Consider the following 12,575-nt stretch of genomic DNA (forward strand, 5'->3'; position numbering starts at 1 on the left):
GAGTGTTTCAGAGATTCCTAGAACTTGGAGGTCATCTTCTCTAATAGCTGTCACGCTTTCTAACAGTGGAGTCTTTTCCCCTCAAATGACACCTTCTGTGGAAGCAGACTGTCTGAGACGGGGCACAGGGAGGGGCTTGCCGCAGCAGGGGTGAGGGTCCCCGAGCCCTGTGTGGGTTCTCCCTTTACTCCAGCTCACCACGCCAGGACACCCTCGGGGCAGAGTGAAAACAGCTGCTCTCGGTCAATCTTCATTCCTTTTCGAGGTCTCAGAGCCACCTGGGTGGAGCTGAGGTCAGGGCCCGGGTCCGTGGCCTTAAAGTTGAACTTTCGTTCTCCGAGGCGCTTTGTAGTGTCTGCCGATGAGAGGCATTACAGGGTTGCTGGTCCCTCTCCCTGATGGGAATTGGGGCCCGTTTTCCTCCAGGTAGTGGCCATTCCCGTTGTAGATGCTGGTGCCTTGACAGGCAGCTGGCGCAGTGCCTGGCTTTACTGATGGCTGCACGTAGGCTCTGTAGCTGCTGAAAGCTATACGGAAGTCACAACACCTAAGTACGAAGCTGGAGCTGATGTGGTTAGCATCTTACATTGCGGCCTTAACAGTGGGTGTGTGTCTGTACTCTGTGACCATTTGATTCGCATTGATGGTTAAGGAATTGAAAACATTTTGTTCAGTGCAGTAGAGTTTCATTTCTCTACGTGGGTGTCAGTGTCAGGTGACGATCCATTTGCTGTATTTCTCGTTCTGGAGGAGCCAGTAGGCCTGGTTAGCAAAGGCATTGGTCATTAACTGTTACAGAGAAATCACACTTTTTTGGCCTTGGGTTTTTTGTATGGAAATGATGTAACCCTTTTCTACAGACTTCATCAACCTATGTGGGTTGTGGTTTGTGACATTAAATGAGATGTATTGGAAAGCCTTTTATCAGAAGATGGATATAAGGAGATATTATTACATAAATGAGTCTAGATTCTCTCTGCAGGAAAACCTGGGCCGCTTCCTTGACAGATGCAGTGCTGGGAGATGGATGGCCTTTGTTCCTGCCTTGCATTAGAGACTCCTGGTTCTCCATAGAACAGCTAAAATGGAAAAACACATGGCCAGGCCATGTTGGGGTGTAGGGGTGTCACCATTCAATGTGTGGGGTCCCCCAGTGCATCTGTATCCGCTCTCCAAGGAAGAGGACTCGGGACCAGTTTTCATAACTATTTTGTTTGTTGCAGATGGCAATCATAGCAGTGCTGTTGAGCCCTGAAGCCCTATTCCAAAGGGAGGGAATGATTTCCTGCTTGTTCTCTCATTCCAATGGTGCTGATAGCTCAGATCAGCTCTGGTGCTGAGTTTTGCTGTGAGTTGTGACATTTGTGGCCAGGAATTTGTTAATGATAATCAAGTACTGGAGTTGGTGAATTTTTAACTTTTTCTCCCATGAGTAAGTAGACTGAGCATTATCCTGATAATAATAATCAGCACAGACATTATATGCCAGGTCTCTGCCAAGTAAGCCCTTTTCTTACATTTCTCATTAAATGGGAGGGACATTTTTAGTGTCTTCATTTGAGGCATGAGGAAACTGAGGTTTAAAGAGGTGAAGTGTCTTGCCCAGGGTCCCACTGTAGAGCTGGAGTGTCACTTGTACTCACCAGCATGCCAGGATGCTCTTGTGAGTGGAACATAAAGGAGTTTGGGCTGGCCGTTAAGGATCTGGATTTTCGGGTAACGTGGGGGAAGCAGTTTAGAACTAGAATCTGTGTCATGGTGGATCTGGAACCTGAAATGCAAGCTGGTGACTTTCCAGAGAAGGAGTTCATTCTGTTTCTGGACCAAAGTCTCTTCTTCAGCCCCGAGGGCTTCCAAAGCTTAGGACTTAGGTATGGACGATGTGACCAAGGACGAGCTACAGGAGGCTGCCTGCTCTTTGCAGGCCAGAGCCAAGCCTAGTCTCGGTCAGCGCTCTGCTTCCACCACCCAGAACCAGGCCGTGTGCGCCCAGGGGTGGGCTGGCTGGAAGGAAGGATGGATGGAAGGAAGTCAGCTTGAATGGGAAGCATGAAGGAAGGATGAATGGATGTTTGAATAGAAGGGGAGTAGTAGATTGAGAGAGTGATAAATTAGAACCAGGATAAAAGAAAGAAAGACAGAGGAGCCATAAGAGTTTCCAGCTTTTGTACAGGGTGTCCCTGTTGAAAGTTCACTACTTTTTGCTGTTTCCCATATATTCTTCTTGTACACAGATTTCATTTGTATGTTTATTTGATAGACATTTTTGACCACTAAGCCAGACGCTGGGGATAAACGAATAAGACATGATCCTGCTCTCAGAGAGGGAAGTTTAAAATTTCAGGAAATTTTTAGGCCAGTGAACTCGTTGCCTAAGCATTAGTAGAGGACCCGGGAACCCTGCCTGGAACGTGCTCACCTGCAGAGGATATGCTCGTGGCGCAAAGGGAGCCGTCCACCACCAGTCTCATCTGGTGTTCACCACAAGCAAGGAAGGTCTTATGGGATCTTCATTTTTCTTTGTCAAAACATTGTTTTTCACTGCTTCCCACCTTTCTATGAAGCTTTTAAGTTTTAGGTTGTTACTGTTTAATAGAATGTTGTAATCTCGCATAGAATGACTCATATTTCTTTTCGAACCAGGATTGATCGTAAGATGTCAAGTGCTCACACCAACTACAAACTGGATGAGGCGCAGGCTATAATGAGCGAGCTCAGGACCATCAAGAAAGCCATTTGTACAGGCGAGAAGGAGAGGCGGGACCTGATGCAAGTAAGAGGCCCGGGTGCTCTTCAGAGCGCACGTCCGTCTGTCTGCCCACCTGCTTGTCTCTTAACTTTATTTAAAAATTTAAAAAAAATATATATGTATATATTTACTATATATATTATGTATTTATTATATAATCATACATATTTTAAAGACATACATGTATGTATAATATATATGTATATATGATATCTTCTGTATATGTGTGTGTACATATTTATAAATATTTTAAAATATGCGTATTAGTTTCCTAGGGCTGCCATGACAAAGAACCACAAACCAGGTGGCTTAGAACAACAGAAGTTTATTCTCTCCGAGTCTGGAGGACAGAAGTCTGATAGCAAGGTGCGGCAGGGCCGCGCTCTGTCTGAAGGCTCTAGGGGAAGCTCCGTCCTTGCCTCTTCCAGCTCCTGGGGGCTGCTGGCAGTCCTTGGTGTTCCTCGGCTTGTAGACGTATCACTCCAGTCTCTGCCTTTGTCATCACGTGGTTTCCCCTGTGTCTCTGTGTATGAATTTTTTTCTTCTTATAAGGACACCGATCATTGGATTAGAGCCTGCTGTAATCCAGCATGACCTCATGTTAACTTGATTCCTTCTGCAGGCCTTCCTTCCAAATAAGCACACATTCCAGGTTCTGGGGGTTAGGACTTCAACATATCTTGTTGGAGGACACAGTTCAGGCCACAACAATGGGTGATACATTTGTATTGTTAAATAATCGAAATAATTCAACGTCTGTTGTAAGAGTCTTGCTGTCACCCCGTTCTCTCACCTCCTGTAGCTGCTTTTACTAGCTTCTTGTACACCCTTCCAGTGTTTATACAGACACTTGAAAGTGTGAACACGTGGCCAGCTGCCCTCGCAGAAAGCCGGGCCTGTGCCTGCTGCCCCACGATAGCTTCCGCACCTAACTCTTAGGCCCTGTACCTTTTCCCGTCTCTGCACTCAGAGTTCCCTCCTTCCTGGATATGGCTGCACAGTATTCCACCATGAGGACAGACTTTTTTTCATTGTAGCTTTATATTGCTTTATTTTTTTGCCCCTTGAACTCCTGTAGTTCCTGTTATTTTTAGAAAAAGCTGAGTTTTTGCAGAGGCCCGTGCCGGGCTCCTATGCCGGGCTCCTGCTCCACGCCGGAATGCGTCTGATGCTCTCTGTTGTGGCTTCTCTTTTCGGCTCAGCACAGCGAGTGAGCACCTGGTGCTGGGAGGCATTTGTCTCGATTCTGTAGCACGTAAGACACAGAAGGACATGGGAGCAAAGCTCAGACTCGTAGGCCGAGTGCAGCAGGCGCGCACATGACTGCCTTGCCCGGCGGTGCTTCCTGACGTCACGGGCGTGAGGCTGGACTGTCCCTAGGCTGCTCGTTCAATTGCAGAGTACCAGACCCTACCCCAGGCCTCCTGGATTAGACTGTCTGGGGTTGGGACCCAGAAATCTGTATTTTCAGATGCCCTGTATCTCCAGGTCATGAGAGGTCAATGGTCAATTGTTAGATTTTCTCCGAGGCCTGGTAGCGAGGAGAACAGCTGCCGTCTGCCGAGGCCTCTGTGTGCCGCACTGGGCGAGGCGCTCTGCGGACATCACCCATGTGACCCAAGCCCAAACCCTGGCGTGAACCAGGTGGTACTTCACCCCAGGGACACGGAGGCCTCGCCCGGGACGTGGAGCTGGTGTCCCTGCCCCGTTCTTTCTGAGAGTGCAGAGCTGGCCAAGCCACCCCGTTGCCTTGAGTGGGTTCCCCACCACGGAGGCTGGAGATAGAATTTCTGGAAGAAGCTTCAGACCCCAGCATCTTCTCTGAGACGCTCCAGGGAGACGCACAGGCAACGTCTTCATCTAGTAAAATCAAATAAGTTGTTTCATCTTTCTTATATGACTGTAGCAATCTTGGCCCATTCCAAGACGCCTTTGTCTAGATCCAGAGGCAGCTACCTGGGGAACACTGCACGTGGGCGTCTAGTGTCTGCAGGAATATCTGCTGAACGTGACTGCTTCCCCAAGTCTTTTATTTAAAAAAAATTTTTTTTCATGTTTTCCTCTTATTTTTTTAGATTTCTTTTTATGGGGGTATAGTTGCTTTTCACAGGTCTTTTAAAAATCTTAGAATATCTGATTTCTCTTTAACTTTCACCCAAAAGGGTTCCCTGTACCAGAATTTATGCTTACTCTAATTTTTGGCAGACTGACATCCATATAAGATGACTTTTGACCCTGTAGCATTATGACTGAAAAGCCAGGTTATAAGAATATGTAAATATCGTCTGGGAGCTGTTTTCACCTTCTGTGTGGTACTAAAGATCTCAAGGCGGCATTCATCTCTGTTGGACTTATTTATTGATAGACTATTTTGGATGGAAATACTTTCCCCCCTCCCCTTTGCTCTATTGAGGTACACTTGACAAATAAAATTGTATAAATTTAAGGTGTACGTGATGGTTTGATATACACATCTATTGTGAAATGATTGCCACAATAAAATTAGTTAACACATCCATCACGTCACATGGTTACCTTTCCTTTTACATGGTGAGGACTTGTAAGATCTACTCTCTTAGCAACTTGCAAATATGCGCTACAGTATCGCTAACTATACTCACCATGCTGCGGACATGAGGTTCACGAGATCTGGGGACTTTATTCCCCTTACAGCTGGGACTTGGTACCCTTTGACCAGCGTCTCCCCATTTCCCCCAGCCCTCCAGCCCCTGGCAACTGCCTTTCTACTCTCTATTTTGAATTTGGCTTTTTTGGAGGGAATGCTTATTTTTTCTTTAGGAAACACAAAGGTTTAAAAAACAGTAAAAATGGTACCACAGATGTTCTCTATATTATTCACATGCTGCCAGGAGGACTCAGTTGCCGTCTGATTTAAATTACTACGAGCTTCATGAAAGGTGCATGTGCTGATCGACATTTCTTTTGACTCTCATGAGAATGGAGTTGGGGCCGGCCCGCTCTCCAGTGATGAAGCTGCCGACCTGGAACAGGAAGAAAATGACCGCTGTGAAAGGGAAGAGAAGCATCGCCATCGCTGCTCAAGTCTCTTGTTTCATTCTGTTCCAGAGCCTGGCCAAGCTGACCGATGGCTTCAGGAATAGCTGTTCTCTTACCGACCCTCTGCAAGAGTTCCCTCCCAGTGCAGGCGCGCTGGGCGAGTCTTTACCTCACCAGTTCTGCGATGCTGGGTCTCAGACCGAGGTCATCGGCGAGGTACGCTCATTGGGCAGGGGGAGGAACCGAGTGTGCCCAGAGAGAAAAGGACTGCTTTCGTGTGGCCGTCACCCATTTCTTTAAATTTTCCACTTTCCCTTCAAAAATGTTTTGGCTTTTGTGCCATTAAGTTTGAAGAAAGAATACTGTTTTTCACATCCAGCCATCTTGAAGGTTCAGGGGCCTGGGAGGCAATTGAATGGCTTATTACCTCTATCCTTGTGATTCGGATTCTTAAAAAAGGCAGAATCCTTTTGAGAGTTGAGTCTAGATGTTTCTTGGCAGACATATGACTTTTTAGAGCATGGATCAGCTAACTTTTTCTGCCAAGGTCCAGATAATAAGTGTTTTAGGCTTTGCTGGCCATGCAGTCTCTGCCATAGCTACTCAGCTGTGTTGTCATAGTGCAGAAGCAGCCATTGGCCATATGTGAACGGGTGGGTGGGGCTTGTTCCAGTAAAATTCCAATAAAACTTTATTTACAGAAAGAGGTGGTGGGCCGGATTTGGCCTTCGGGCCATAGTTTGCTGAGCTTTGGCTTAGACCAGTGATTTTCAGAGGCTTTGTGGCTGTGTCACTCTTGGGTTATACTTTGATGCTATTTCTTATTCTTCTAAGAGAATGTCAGGAAATTGAATTGAAATTAATTTTGTTTGGGACTTGGAAGAATTTCATAATGCCCCTTTTGATAATTAATAAAGCCTGGAGTTAGCCACAAAAACAAAATTGGCAACCATCATTTGAAGCAGGGTGGTGACTACTTAAAGACACTACTGTTGTAATGTCATTGAGTGAAGTTTTACATTTATTTGTTACAAATGGAAAAGCAGTTTGGATGGCTTCTTTTTCTTAGGGCTTACTAAATAAAGATGAAATATCAATGGAATGCAGAATGCCTTCCTAAAATTAAATAAATAAAAAGAAACAAAAAGAAAGGAAAACCATTGACTAAAAAGCTCTGGATTTTAAATAATTAGCTGATATTTTAAAATGTCGACAAATAGTGCCTCTTTGAGGGGAGTATAATATAGGAAATAATGCCTCTGTGTCTTGGATGTCCTGAACTGCCCTGTTTGCTGTGTTCCCCTCATTGTTCTCAAAAGTACACTTGGACATTTTTTGACTAGGTATCTTTGGTTTAAAACAGAGAAGAATCTGTAAGTCAAAAATGTCTGGCAGTTTTGCCTAAAGATTTTGGCATGAGAGAAGGAAAGAAGTATGATACTTATTGAATTCCATGAATAATTCATTGCTGCTCAACATAAGGTTAGAATTAGAATTTTTAGAGACTCTTAACTAGTTTGAGAGCAACAGGTAAGATCGAAGGTTCTGTAATGACTTAGGTAAGACTTTCTAAAAATGTCAGGTGGGAAGTGGCTGGTTATACAGCTATAATAACTTCAGCAGTAAATTATCATTGTTTATGAGTTTACTGGGACTGGCCCTGGCAGCTTCATGGCTGTTACCTCAACTTAAGTAGTGGTTTCCATCTTCTTTTGACTGATGAGGGGGTCAAGGTGCCAGGTTACCTAAGGTCATGTAGCCAGGAAGAGGCAGGTCTGGGTTTGAATCAATGTCTCTGATCCCTAAACCTCTGTGTTTTCTACTACACCATGTTATAGAAAAATATATCAAAAGGGTATAACTGCATTAGTTAGCTATTGCTGCATAACAAAACATCCCCAACCTAGCATTTTAAAACAGCACACTTTTATTATCTCACATTTATACTGTGGATCAGGAAACTGGGCTGTGTCCTCTGCTTCAGGGGCTCTCAAGTAACTGCAGTCAAGGTGTCAGCCAGGGTTGCAGCCTCATCGGAAGGCTTGACTGGGAAGGGTCCACTTTCAGGCTTACGTGATTGTTGGCAGGATTCAGTTTCTCACAGGTTGTTGGACTGAGGGCTTCTGTTCCTTACCATATAGACCTCTCTAGCACGGCAGCTTGCTTTGTCACAGTGTGGAAGCCAAGAGAGTCTCCAGCAGGAAGGAAGTCACAGTCTTTTGTAATCTAATCACAGAGATGACTTCCCATCATCTTTGTTGTATTCTGTTGGTTAGAGTCAAGTCATGGGTCTAGCCCACTCTCAAAGGGAAGGGATTTCACAGGGGATGAATCCCAGGAGGTGAAGGCCATTGGGGGCCATCTTAGACGTCTGCCTACCTCACGTAGTTATCACTTTGAGTTAGTTTTGTGGGATGGGCATTGATGGAATCAAACATGCTTTTGGAGCCCACGGCTTTGCAAGCACAGATTTGTAAGCAGTACAAGCCTATCGTTGGAATTTAGCAGTTGGAGTACATGTTGTAGGGCTATGTAGGATCCATGAAGCAGGAACCTGTTGGATCTGTTTGGCTGTAGGCTTTTTTTTTTAAATTAAAATGTCCATTTTCTTCTCACAGAAGAGTGCAAAATCAGAGCTTAGAGGTTCATAAAATAGCATTGAGAAGAGGTTTAAGAAATGACATTTATTTGTCTTGATGATGAGTCAGCTTTAGGGGTCTCTAATGAACAAGGTGACAAGTAGCTCATTTCCATTGTAGAGAGTTTCTGCAGATGCGGTGCTGCAGCCTAAATGCATTTATATTGAGGACACTGTGGAGAGAGGCCTTGGGTGAGGCTACTGAAATGTGTAAAATCGTGACACATCTCATTGGCGAATGCTTAGTCTCGTATAAGGCATTTCTTCTTGCCATTCAAGGCGATAAAGATATAAGGAAATTCCCCATTGACCTGTCTCAAAACTCGTGTCAGTGAATTCATCGCCACTCATACAAGTAGAATATTTCCAAATATTTGTCGACACGAGGTCATTTAAAAAAATAAAGACTTAGTGGCCGTAAGATATGGCCGAGTAAGGCCAGATCTACAGATGGAGCCGATTTATTGAAACTAGAGTCATATATTTCCAGGAATGAAGGAAGAAGTAACCAAGGTGAGCTGCAGTTACCTCTCATATAGGTCTTGTTTGTTTTGTTTGGGAATTTGTTGGCTTCAGTGTAATTGGTATGAAAATATTTAGGTACAACTAGTGATCGCATCAGAGCTCCTCATTTCAACTCTTGACTCCTCAGGTGAGGCGTCTAGTCCCAGGCTTTTCCGTGCCTTCCTTCCGTCCTTTCACCTTTGATTCTTTAACGGACTGCATAGCAGTCGAAGGAGTCCCGCAGCCAACAGCTCACACAGCTAGTCTGTCTTCTTCAGATCTTGTGACTTTTTAGGAGAACACCATTGTTTTTTGTTTATTGAGGAATGAGAGCATATACTACACTAGGCGGGATGAATTTTTTTGCTTTTGTATCAACTTTGAGGAATTCCCTATTTCTCTTAAAGCTTAATTTGTTGTTGTTGCTTGGAATCGCACAATAGATGAGTATACTTCCACTGTTTTTTTAAAAAAAATCCACCAGTGTTGGGACAGCAAAAGTCTTGCCAGCCCCACTCCCAACCTCCACTGACCAGAGGTGGCAGCTGTTATTTGGTGTGTTTCCTTCCAGACCTTTGAAAAATGGAAATTGGGAGGCAAATTAAAATATTCTTCATTGTTGCTGGAAGTTTAAGTGAATTTTCTATTTTGAAAATATGTTTTTAATGTGTCTCCCCCATTTTTTTCTTTCTTCTGTTCCACAAAGTTCGTCTTTGATGATAAAACAAGGCTTGTGGACCGAGTCAGGCTTAACTGGCAGTATGAGGAAGCCAGAAAGAGGTAAGAAGCTCCTTTTTCAAACCTTGCCTCCTGCTTACTTCCTTTCTCCTGTGGAAAGCGGTTTTGCAGAGTTCCAATGTGTGATTTATCCACTTCTTATCAGAAAGCAGTGTCTGATAGAGTACAGAATTAAGGTTCCTCATTTATGTGTAGCTTCTGAATACATGTGACAAAATTTCATGTGCATTAAAATGTGCAACTCTCAATATTGCAAACAGTTATGAAGACGGGATTTAATAAAAACAGAGACTTTTCCGGCTCTCCTTATCCTCTCAGGTAGCTCAGAACCCCCTCCCTGCCTTCCGACTGAGCATCAGTCCCTCAGACCAGCTTAAGCAAACCTGGTTTTTGAATATGTGGCTGCTTATTCCATAGGTCAACAGAAAAAGCCACGTATCTTGGGTTAAAAGACAGTTTAGAAAGGATTAGGTCAACGGGTGATAGTGGTACCTAATCTACATCATTTTGATGGAGAGAACTGAAAGTCAGTCGCTTCTGTTGACCTGTGTTGTCCATCACCCGCCTTCTGAAAATCGGGACTTGACCTTGTTTGTGCATTTTCAAAATGTGTCTTTCCCTCCCTCCTGGTCTCATCCGGGATTCATGGGCGGCACTGCCAGGCGGCTGCCGGCCTCGCAGGCACAGTGTTTTCAGCCTGTCACCTTTCTCCCCATGTGCACCGTGTTCAGTATTCTGACCCTGCCCTAGCTTTCATGTTCTTTTTTTAGGGACTTTCTCTCTTTTGTGCCTTCCGGAAAGAGTCTTAAAACCAAATTACTTCAAAATATGTGCTTCGGAAAGCTGTGAAGCCTATCTTTTTCAAAAAGTTTTTTTTTTAATTCTTTTTTAAAAATATGGAACGCTTCACAAAAACGTTTCTTTAGTCACATATGAACTGCTGTCTGGGGGCGGGGGGAGGAGGAGCGAATTCCAAGCAGGGTGAAGGCGTAGTTCTGGAAGCGAAATAGTCGGGCCCGCTCAGTATGGTGTATCATTCAGGGATGTCTGGAAATCCGCTTTGTTACCTTCTTAGCAAATGTAAAAATAGCAACAGAAGCAGATCATCTGACTCCCTGCTGGAGGGCTGGCTTGAGCTGCTGCGGCCTCTGCCCAAAGCCCCTCTGCCCGGTCCTCCCGGCTCTTGTTCTTCACGATGTCCTTGATGTGCTCAAGGCGGGCCCTGCACTTCCACGCAGACCGCTTCCCCCCGCACCTGCTTCCCGGGCCTCATGCATCCCTTCTCAGGAGCTCGCTGGCTGGCGATTGTCAGCCGCTGCTGTCTCTCCTCAGTATTCCTCGGCTCCTTCCTGCATGTTTCTGCTGCATTGTGTGGGTATGGGAATTTGCTGTGTTGTATTAAACTGCAGAAAATTGACGGTTGCTACACTTAACATCATTGTTACTGTTCTGCTGTGACATTTACCAACCACAGCAAGTGATTTCTTTGTTTTCCAGAGATGATGTCGGTACAGAGTGAGTAACTTTTTAAATATCGAGATAATACATTTGGGGGGAAAGTCCATTATTTAAGAAAATTATGCAGGGGAGGACACTGCACTTCATCAGTATCTTCTAAATGGAAGGAGTATTTCAAGGTCACCAGAACCTTGTTAGGAAATGCACTGCAGCTGCAGAGGAGGGTCCTGTCCCCAGCGCTTCAACCTTTGTGGGACAGTAGGGGCTTCTCAGAAATGCCTTTCTGGGCTGCGTTGGCCACATTTAGAAATCAGAGATGCGTTGTAAAGACGTCCTGGGTTGGCTCACACAAGCACTGCCTTGTTCTTTTCCCACTAGCACAGTGGTTCCCAATTGTGGGGTGGGGAATGGGGGAGGGGTACGACGGCCCGACTTCACCCCCCCGCCCCACCGGTGGACTTCTGGCCATGTCTAGAGATGTTGTTAGTTGTCACAGCTCTGGGGTGGGCGCTCCTGGCATCTAGTGGGTGGAGACCAGGGACGCTGCTCAACATCCTACAGCGCACAGGACGGCCCCCAGCAGAGAGTCATCCAAATTCACTAGTGCTGAGGCCGAGGACCCCTGCCCTGTGCTGGAGGACTGTGACGTCTTAGCCGGGCCATCTCTGCCTCATTTCCCCATGGCAGATCTGTGTGGGTGACCCCAGCAGCTTCACACACACCCCGCAGCAGTGGGCAGAGAAGCTGCTGGAAGGCTGGGAGATTATACTTCTGCCCAGCACCTGCCCTGTTCCAGGTATTTCAAAGAAATTCTGGGTTTATGTGATGTCATAAAGACATATGGTCTTTGGGACTTCCCTGGCGGTCCAGTGGTTAAGACTCCGTGCTTCCAGTGCAGGGGGTGCGGGTTCAATCCCTAGTCGGGGAACTAACATCCCACATGCCGTGCAGCTCGGCCAAAAAAAATAAAAAAAATATGGTCTTTAACCTGTTTGGGAGATAAACTCCCCCACAGCTAACAGAAATATGTGAGGATGCTAGTGGTTCTGCCTGGGGGTGGGGATACCCCAGGCAGTATCTGGGGGGGGCGATGTGCACACATACTACATATATGTATAGACACAGGGTTCAGAAACATGCACATATATGCTTGTACATCTATGTACACATAAATAATACATGAATACATTGTTTTTGTCAAAGATGCGATCAATAGACACGTTCCATCTTATCCTCCTCTCTAATCCTACCTCTCACCATTAATGATTTGCTGTGAAACCTTCCAGTTTTTACCTAAACATTTAAATAAATTAAGCTCAATATAGTCAAATACAGTATATGATGCATAGCTTTTATAATGGTTATAGCCATCTTCTACGGATGGACATCTAGATGATTCCAGTTTTTCCTTTTCACAAATGGTGCACATCTATTTACAGTCCCCAGCCTTGCAGAGATGGCTGTTTCCTT

At 45.2% G+C, this 12,575-nt stretch overlaps 1 protein-coding gene across 6 annotated transcripts in view; it reads left to right on the forward strand.

Annotated features, from left to right (window-relative positions):
• WWC3 (WWC family member 3) overlaps window positions 1-12,575 on the forward strand; it is a 129,498-nt gene that overhangs the window by 69,601 nt on the left and 47,322 nt on the right. For all 6 annotated transcript variants that reach the window (XM_057537802.1, XM_057537801.1, XM_057537803.1 and 3 more), the window contains 3 exons: window positions 2,644-2,773; window positions 5,837-5,983; window positions 9,616-9,689. In XM_057537802.1, coding sequence (XP_057393785.1) covers window positions 2,644-2,773; window positions 5,837-5,983; window positions 9,616-9,689 — 351 coding nt within the window. The remainder of the gene's footprint in view (window positions 1-2,643; window positions 2,774-5,836; window positions 5,984-9,615; window positions 9,690-12,575) is intronic.

Source organism: Balaenoptera acutorostrata, chromosome X (genome assembly GCF_949987535.1).
Source record: "Balaenoptera acutorostrata chromosome X, mBalAcu1.1, whole genome shotgun sequence".
Taxonomy (NCBI): domain Eukaryota; kingdom Metazoa; phylum Chordata; class Mammalia; order Artiodactyla; family Balaenopteridae; genus Balaenoptera; species Balaenoptera acutorostrata.